Source organism: Ammodytes marinus (genome assembly GCF_949987685.1).
Source record: "Ammodytes marinus genome assembly, chromosome: 20".
In the NCBI taxonomy this organism is placed as follows: Eukaryota; Metazoa; Chordata; class Actinopteri; order Uranoscopiformes; family Ammodytidae; genus Ammodytes; species Ammodytes marinus.
In genome coordinates, this window is record NC_137224.1 from 596459 (window position 1) to 606458 (window position 10000).

The following is a 10000-nucleotide window of genomic DNA, read 5'->3' on the forward strand; positions in this document are numbered from 1 at the left end:
AGTTTCAGTTGTAGTCAGAAGCCGGCGCATGACTTATACATCACGACCAAAACGTTATGCGATTGGTTGGCAGATCCAGAGTGGCACTGGGCAGATCCAATAGCTTTAAACTTCAACTTACACCCACCTTCAAGTGAGTGAACGTTTGTCAATAGAGCGATTCCAGACCTTCTGTACAAATTTAAATGAAGTACGATGGTCTGGTGGGACCAGGCTACTACTACTGTAGGTTTCTGGAATAAATTAAGCAGTTTATTAGTAGGCCATAAAGAGCGCTATTCTATTCTATTCTATTTTCCACTACTCTACTCTACTTTATATACACTTCATATTGTGAGGAGGCCATCAAGAAGGCAATTTAATTCTCTTCTAGTCTATTATCTCTATGGTGCACTGACCACACACACACACACACACGCATTTGTTATTCAAGAGAAAAATAAAAATAAAATGTAGCTTGAATGAAGTTAGTTGTGATTGAATTGAATGGAATTCCAAGGTGCTCGGGGGGGTGGGGCGGGGGTCACATACTATCAAGCAGCACTGTATGTACATGGATAATTTTTAATCTACATATCACAATTTTTATATTCATTTTTAAACCATTTTTGTCATTTGGCCTTTTTCGTTCTGTCATCGTTTTATTTTATTTGTCAACTGTCTTATTTTGTCTTTGTGTTTTGTGTCACTTAGACATTCAAACCTGCAGTGTGTAGAATGTTGGGTTTTATTTCCTAGCAGATTTTGTAGAAAGTAATTATAATATCCATAAGTATTTAATTTAGTGCATAATAGCTGAATTTTTTTTTTTGAATTATTATTTTTTCCCTTAGAAAGGGTCTCATATATATCCATATTTCTGCATATTTCGGACAAAGGCCTAGTGCTGCCATCTTGAAAGTGTCATAGTTGGAATGTCATCAGGTGCATTGTTTAAAATTTAGAATTGTTCTTGTCCTTGAAGGCCACTGTAGCTTCTGTTATTATTCGAAAAGGGTGGGGTTACCCAGGGAGCGTTGTATTCTAGAACTTTGTAGAACTTTCTTGATGATGTCATATTACACACTGCACCTTTAAACACTCACTGCTGGAGAGTGCCTCACTGTATTTCGTTGTGTATTACAATAAAATCCTTGAATCTTGAATTTGTGAGAAAATCATTCTCAGTTCACAAGAGAGCTATTATCTAAGCTCTACAGTCTACACATTGATAAACTAAATACAGAGCAGTGATTTTTAAATGTATTTCTGTTGCACTTACCTGTTATCACCACTAAGGGGCAGCAGATAGTAACTCTTCATCTCTGCGGGAAATCCTGAAAATTTGGTTATTTTATTTTTTAAATCATGAATAGAAAAATCCAAAAGTAGCTTTCTCTGCTTTGCTTGACCTTTAAAAAAAAATCTTTGGTGACAGAGGGTGGAGTAAAACGCATTATAATCATAATCTAAACAAAGCAATTCTACACACGGTGCCTTTAAATGCAAAACATATTCAAACTGATAATCTGTTCCCATTCCCACACACTTTTGCTCATATTCTCGCTGAAAAATGCCCTAATTTCTGTCTCTCTCACACACACACACACACACACACACACACACACACACACACACACACACACACACACACACACACACACACACACACACACACACACACACACACACACACACACACACACACACACACACGGAAAACCCCCTCTGTGGTCTCTCATGCTTGCGTCTGCACCATGTAATGCTATAACGCGCTGATGTCAGATACTTTGGCAGCACAGCAGTAAACTGAGTCATGTTTATAACGCCCCCACCCTGACCACACTATGCACATCTGGCTCTGTCTGTCTCTCTCTCTCTCACACAGACAGACAGACAGACACACATACAGACACACAGATGGACAGACAGACACACACACAGACAGACAGACAGACACACACACAGTCACTCACAGACAGACAGACACACACACAGACAGACACACACACACACAGTCACTCACACAGACAGACAGACAGACACACAGTAACTCAGACAGACAGACAGACAGATGTTGCTAGCTACGGTGGGCCCTACCCTTTGTCTACATGCCAGTTTACAGAGCCTAGGCTGTGTATTGACACTGTATATGCTAAGTCAGACACACACACACACACACACACACACACACACACACACACACACACACACACACACACACACACACACACACACACACACACACACACACACACACACACACACACACACACACACACACACACACACACACACACACACACACACACACACACACACACACACACACACACACACACACACACACACACACACACACACACACACACACACACACACACACACACACACACACACACACACACACACACACACACACACACACACACACACACACACACACACACACACACACACACACACACACACACACACACACACACACAGTTTCCCAAACATGTTCTTACAGCTTGAGTGCATAACTTTTTCAAATAGCATACAGTGAATGCTGGTTAAATTCAAGCCATCGCCCAAAGCAGTTGACACAAAGTTGATTAAGCCTATTATCAGCTCCCTACAAAACCCTCTCTGTATTTCTCAGTATGGCAGCGTTTACAAACTGGTGTTGAAAATGCCCAAAAAATTAAAAAATAAATAAAAAAATGTTTAACCTTTATTTCTACAGGTAAATCCCATTGAGTCCGAAGACTCTTTTACAAGGGAGACCTGTTTTCCTTTCCCACGTTACCATTCACACACACATTCATACACCGATAGCAGCAGGCTAACTATCGACATTCACACAAGGCAAGGTGGGTAAAGTGTCTTGCCCAAGGACACAACAACCATGACACAGGTGGCAGGGCGGGGATCGAACCTCCAACCCTTTGATCAGCAGCCGACCCGCTCTACCAACTGAGACACAGTCGCCCCGTTTTTAGCGCAAAAAGCAATAATTTCAGATTTCTTAGCTAAAAAAAACCTACCCTGCATTCCCAATCTATTACTCTTTCTTTTTCCTATTCTACATAGTACATACTACATCTGACAATAAAAATAATCTAGTTAGGATGCAGAATGCTACAATTGGGACATACTTGTAATTGTTTATTTCATCATTACATGGCACCGGATTGTGGGTCAGAATCGCCCAAATAGGGCGCAGTTTTCAACACTAACAATTTTGGCCGGATGAAGTAGGACATCCGATCCGGGTACTTCTAACCATCCTAAATCTGGCCACAAGAATCGGGACATCCTACATTTTTTTCTGGCATACTAAATAGTAGAAAGTACAGGTATAGCGATTAGGAATGCAGGGCTAGTGTCCAAAACCAATGATTAACCTTCTGATCTCAGTCTGTTTGTGTGTTTAAATTACAGGAGGACGTGTCTGCAAACAGCTGCTCACTGAACATACCCCACATTGCTCCTGATGGTGTGTGTGTGTGTGTGTGTGTGTGAATGGATGGCTTTTAAAATACAGACCTCACTTTAGCAGATGACAGAACATTCCCCTTTTTGCAGTGTCTGTACTCTTGTTCTCTATTGGATGTTATAAAGCCTTTATTACACACACACACACACACACACACACACACGCACACGCACACGCACACGCACACGCACACGCACACGCGCACGCGCACGCGCACACGCACACGCACACGCACACGCACACGCACACGCACACGCACACGCACACGCACACACACACACACACACGAGAACACACAGAGTTAAAATCACAGTTTTAATTTTATAAAAGATTGTTAGAAAAAAAACTCAGATTCAGAAAAATTGCACAATATAAAAATGTCTCCACACTTCTCATGTTACACTTAGAACAAAACCCGATACAGTATTTCAGATGAGTGAATCACTTTGAACGTGTATTGATGAGAAATTATATAAAAATCAACATTTTAAATACAGATATTCCCTGATTTGTGATGTATTTGGTTTATTGTCTAGCTACTAGTTTGTCTTTATTGCTGTTGATTAAATTTAACCTTGTGTGTATCTGTTAAAAAGGTTCTCTGAGGAACTTTCAGTTTGTGTTAATTCTAGCGCCCCCTTTGGACAAAAGCGGTAGTGTTTTTACTACGCCCAGCTGTTGTTCCTGGGTGAGCGTATACCCATGACAAAGGCATTAAGAAAAACTATATAAAAAAATAGAATTATTTGCACTGATGGTCTCGTTTGCTGTTACATGTAATTTATGATCATCAGAGGAAAAATAAGACTGTTTCAGAAATATTTAAAAAGTTCCTCGTAGCACCTTTAAAATCATAAATTAGGTAAATGTCCAGTTATTGTAGATTGTGATGCTTCAATCCAGTTTGAAAATTAGTGGCAACAAATAAATCTTAATGAACGTTGACTCTTCATTGTCGCAGCTCAGAGTAGAATTCTAGGGCTGTGTTGTAAAAGCCCTACTAACGTCCTCCCTCCTACATACTCAACATGTATATACTACATACTGTCTACTTAACCATCGAGTGTGTATGCGAGGTTTGTCGGACCGTTTACACTGAAGTATACAGAAGCAATAAAGAATTAAAAAAAAAAAACCTCCCATGTCGTTTGAAAAGACGAAATGCATTGTGGGGCGGTTGAGTAGGAAAAGTATCCCATCGATCCATACACAAAATCTCCCTGGAAGTAAGTAGTACTCATCCGGGCATTTCTCGGCAATACAAACTTGCATACACAACCACAACATACTCAAATCTTTTTTCTACCATACCAAATAGTAGAATGGGGATTGGAACGCATTGGAAATTACAACTGAGAAATCCTACACTTCCGAGGTGTCTTGAACACAGCATAATTTGTAAAAAAAACATCCCAAAATCCAAAGTGTGAAAAATGGCGACTGATTTTCTTGAAAAGGTCCCCATCAGTCGCTCGATATTTCATCCATGAATTACCGATTCACATTTTTTTTTTAAAGGCACTTGAAGGCAACACAGTGTTGGTGTGGTCACAGTGTGGCACCTTGTAGAGAATAACAAACACAGAATTAAGAATGAAATAAGTTAAGTCCCTTAAACCTAAAATACACTTACACTGTAAAAGTTAGGACAAGTCAACATTTTAAAGTCAACTGTCTGCACTGCAATTTGAAATTTTGAGCCAACTTGTATTTTGTTATGAAAATGTATCTTTCATAATGTATAAAAATTCAAATGTTGACTTATCTGTACTTAACCAATAACAGTTGAGCCATTAATTAATTCTCTGTCATACAGAAAACTAACAAAACCAAGTCGGTCAAAATGTTGATTCTCAAACATTAAACAGTGTTAAAACTGTCTGAAAAACTTCTGAATAAAAAATATGAATATTCACTTTTTGGAATTCTTAGTCATGTAGAACTCAACTTGAAGTTTCATTAGCATATGAATGATAAGTTATCTCAACAAAAGTGAAGACAGTATCCCTTGAAACTGTGGGTATTCCTAACTTTTAAATTGTTTACATTGTACAGGCTCAAAAATGTTCGTCCAATTGAGCTTAACGGTCAAACCCAGTTGGTTATTTTGTCATTATACCTTACACACACACACACACACACACACACACACACACACACGTGAGTAAATGTCAGGATAGACTTAGCGACTGCCTGCAGCGCTCTCTCTGTCTATTTAGAGGCGAAGGATATTTAAAGCAAGTCTTAGTGGCCAACTCGATTGCAACTCTTGTCCCTTGTCGAACTGTATAGCGCTAAAAAAAAAAACTCCACTTAAAGGAGAAGTAGGTGATATTTTTGTTGTTAATATACGTGTTAAATCACTCTATATTCATACAGCGATCACTTAAACAGTATGCAGAGTTCATAACACAGGTCCCCCAGTCATACAGCTTTGCAGTAATTGCCAGATAAAATGGCTCGATTTTATCCAATCAGGAGACAGAGCGCTATAAAGAGGGCAGGTCTCTGTGTCCGTGAACGATGACTCGCTGGGAAGTTAGCTAAAAAAAAACAAATCACTTACTTCTCCTTTAAGCTCAGCCACACACTGATTGTATGATACGCTCTGAAGGCCTCACTGAATTATTATTTTTTTTTTTGTGATTTGAAAGTCAAAAAAAGGAAGTAAAACCAGCTGCATATGGGTGAAGGTTAAAGCTGGGGTGGAGGATTTGGGGAGAAAATAGCAGTTGGGATAGAGATTTGAATCCAAATACCTCAACCGCTCCACTTGTTCTCTTTGGTCCCTCCCCTATGGTCCCTCCCTGACACGCTCTACACACCAACAACGTCGTGCCAAAGTGAATGGACAGTCCCAACAAGCCAATAAGAACAGAGAATCGGAGTCTCGGTCTGATTGGTCAAAGTGTACAGCTCATGTTAACTTTGACCAATCAGAAATCATATACCCCAGCTTTAAAGTGTGTTTTTAGAATCACTATTTTATCTTACAGCAGCTTGCTATTATTGTCGAAATGGTCCTGGTGTATTTGTGTGAAGAGAATGTGTTTTGTGTTGGAAAAGAGGGTCTGTATTTTTGGCAATGCTTTTTCATTTGTGACCCTATCAAATAAATAAGCATATAGTGTAAATAAAATAAATCAATAGTTTCGAAGTTAAGAAACTCTCTTTTGCAGGAATTAAGTCTTTGTTTAACCTAAATATTGGGTAATAATCTGATTTATGAGACATGTTGTCCTTAAAAACATGCAGAAAATGCATTTTTTTAAGACCTGTACATGGTATTTTTGTGTTTGTTTATACAATTTAAAAAAGCCTGTATCCAAAATCTGTTCTGTTAAAAAGGCTGGACACTTATATGTTGTAAAAATTAAATAAATATTTTTCATTTATATTTTTTTTAAATCGATAAAACATCAAACTTAAAAAAATATAATAATATTAAATAAGATTGCATCCAATACTTTAGAAATCTCTTTTTCCTCAAATGTAGTCTTGTTTTGTCCTTAATATATGGACCTATTTTTGTATTTTGACCCTCAAATCACAGATTAAAATGCTTTCTGGGACAACATAACATTTTAAAAAACGCATTTTGATAAATGAATAAAAATCGCCATCTTGAACCAAACAGCAGCTGTCATTTAAAAAAATAATAAAACCGTTTTGTTTGTCCGTTAAAAAGAAAAATGATTCCGGAAAGTCCCAAGAGTCTTTAAGTCATTCTGATAGCAGGCAGCATTGTTCTCCCGATAGCTTCTTCCATAGACTGTTAATAAAGAGGCATTTTAGTGTGCTCCGGTGGTGTAGTGGATAGAGCGCGTACCATATTGGCTCCAGCCTTCGTTGCAGTGGTCGCGGGTTCAAATCCGACCCGTGGACCTTTACTGCAGGTCATCCCCCCTCTCTCTCTCTCTGTGTCTCCCCATTTCAACTCTACTGTCTAATAAAGCTTAATAATGCCTAAAAAAATAAAGAGGCATTTTCCCCATTCAAGACATCATGACGTATTTGAGTGGAGGGTGTGATTGTGGTGTAGTGGTTAGAGGGATCAGTCCTCTTCACAGCAGACCCGGGTTAGAATCCAGCCCGGGTCGTTCTCTGCATGTCATTCCCCTCTCTGACCCCATTTCATAACTGTCTGATAAAGCCAGAAAATTATATTGAAAAAAATTAATTAAAAAAAAAAGAAAATTTCCCATTAATTCTGACGTATTTCATGATGTCACGGCTTGTGCAAAATTGTCAGAAAAATTCCCCAAAAATAATTAAAAAAAATTATTAAAAAATATATATTCTTTTGTCACTCCTTGTGCATGTAAAGTTTTATGAGCCCGGCCTGGTGCAGTTGTTGCCATAGAGACATCTCCATCCTGAGGTCGTGGTTTATGTAGAATCCGACGGCGTGGATCGTTTTGTCGTAGTAATGGTCCGAATATTTGTTAAAGTCCGGAGTCATGAAGCCGTACGCACTCACCTTTAAAAAGCGAAAAAAGACAAAAAAAAAATAGTTTGAAATTAAGACAATAATTTAAATTATTACATAAAATTTAAACAAGAGTTTAAATTAGAAAAATATTTGCTATATGAAAACCAAAAGTCCAGGCAGGCTATATGCAATTTGAGAACAAATAACACCAGAATACCTAAAGTCACTGGAAGGTACAAAGGGCTAAAAAGAAGTGAAAGATTATGCAACCTCTGCGATTCCAATTGTGTTGGTGATGAGTATCATGTATTTTTTGAGTGTGGGAATTTGGATGTAATGTACTATAGAAGAAAATACCTGCCAAAATATTATGTTTACTTACCATCTAGGATTAAACTGATTTCGCTTTTGAGGTCAGAAAAACCAGGGGTTATTGTTAAAACAGGAGCCTTTCTGAGAAATGTCCTGCCATTGTTTAAGTAATGTTTTTTTTTTTTTTTTCCCTTGCCGTACACCATTGTTTGTTTGTAATGATTTGAATGGTGTGCTCCATGCCGTGTGCTATGGCCGTGAGCCGTAATAAAGAAATGAAATGAAAAACAGAAATCTCAACTTCTAAAGCACTTACATCAACTTAAACGTTCCATGATCATTCTCAGCACTATTCTGAAGGTTATCACAGAAGGATTTGTTCATATGTTGTTAATTGTGTCACTATCAGCTCAAACTCAACATCGATACCCACAGGCATTTTCTCTCAAGGCCAATTTCTAACAGTCAAAACATTCTCACGCTAACAGACAAGTGTGGCCTTGAGTCAGTACTGTAAATGAATAGCTCACTCACAGTATGAAACAGTAGCCTTTATTAACAGGAGGTGCTTCTATCTATCTATCTATCTATCTATTTCTCTCTCTATGTATCTATCTATCTATCTATCTATCTATCTATCTATCTATCTATCTATCTATCTATCTATCTATCTATCTATCTATCTATCTATCTATCTATCTATCTATCTCTATGTATCCATCTATCTATCTATCTATCTATCTATCTATCCATCCATCTATCAGCAAATAGTTATACCTCCAAATGGACTAAACGATTTACTCATAAAAGGTCCTAGTTCAGAAACAGGCAGGAGACAAATTAAAAGGTGCTCTGAGGAACATTCAGTGTGTGTTAATTCTAGCGCCCCCCTTTGGACAAAAGCGGTAGTGTTTTTACCACGCCAGCTGTTGTTCCTGGGTGAGCGTATACCCATGACAAAGGCATTAAGAAATACTATATAAAAATAGCATTCTTTGCACTTATGGTCTCGTTTTGCTGTTACATGTCATTCATGATCATCAGAGGAACAATTAGACAGTTTCAGAAATATGTTAAACGTTCCTCGTAGCACCTTTAAAAGTCCGCTTGATAGCCTATAATATATCCAGTGTACTCAATGGATTGAATATGTAATTTAGGGGATTTAAATGTGTTAAATACAGTGATACAATCTGATACAGTAAGTTAACATTATGATACAGTAGGAATTTTAAAAGTGACTGAGTTTTTATTATTTCTTTATGTGACTGTCTGTTTATGTCTTGTATCACTTTGTGGTTCCTTGTATTGTCTCACATAAAATAAAATCTTAAAAAAATTAATAATAAAAAAATAAATGGAACAGTATAGGCTATATTAAGGAGGTGTTTTTACCTGGTCGCAGGTGTGTATTGCAGCCAGCAGCATCACAGCTCCGGTGGACGGGCGGTAGATGCCTTTATATTTCGTTTTCAGAGTGTTGGAACGAAGGAATCTGGAAAAAGAAAAAAAAAAAAAAAATCACAAAAAATAATTGTAACTTTGTCAAAATCAGTGAATATCTCCTCATAATCTGCTACCTGTCTGTATCGTACTGTGTGTGTGCGCTGAAAAAATAAAAATTGTTTTAACAGCCTAGGCTCTGGGCTGTTCTCCTGCTGTGTGAAATATTGTGTTGAGCTGATTGGTCCAATAAACTCACTCACCTGTTTCTAAGGTAACGGACGAAATCTGGGTGATACATCTTCAGCTTTTCTGCAGACACGTCCTCGCCGAAGTATTTGGTCGGACTGTGG

The 10000-nt window shown here is 38.0% G+C and overlaps 1 protein-coding gene across 1 annotated transcript in view; it reads right to left on the bottom strand.

Moving 5' to 3' along the window:
• Positions 1-3756: 3756 nt before the first annotated feature.
• st6galnac (ST6 (alpha-N-acetyl-neuraminyl-2,3-beta-galactosyl-1,3)-N-acetylgalactosaminide alpha-2,6-sialyltransferase) overlaps positions 3757-10000 on the bottom strand; it is a 29722-nt gene continuing 23478 nt past the window's right edge. Inside the window, exons 9-11 of the mRNA XM_080048628.1 lie at positions 9911-9994; positions 9600-9699; positions 3757-7940 (exon numbers count right to left, since the gene is read on the bottom strand). Of these exons, the coding sequence (XP_079904754.1) occupies positions 7767-7940; positions 9600-9699; positions 9911-9994 (358 nt within the window). The 3' untranslated portion in view covers positions 3757-7766. The remainder of the gene's footprint in view (positions 7941-9599; positions 9700-9910; positions 9995-10000) is intronic.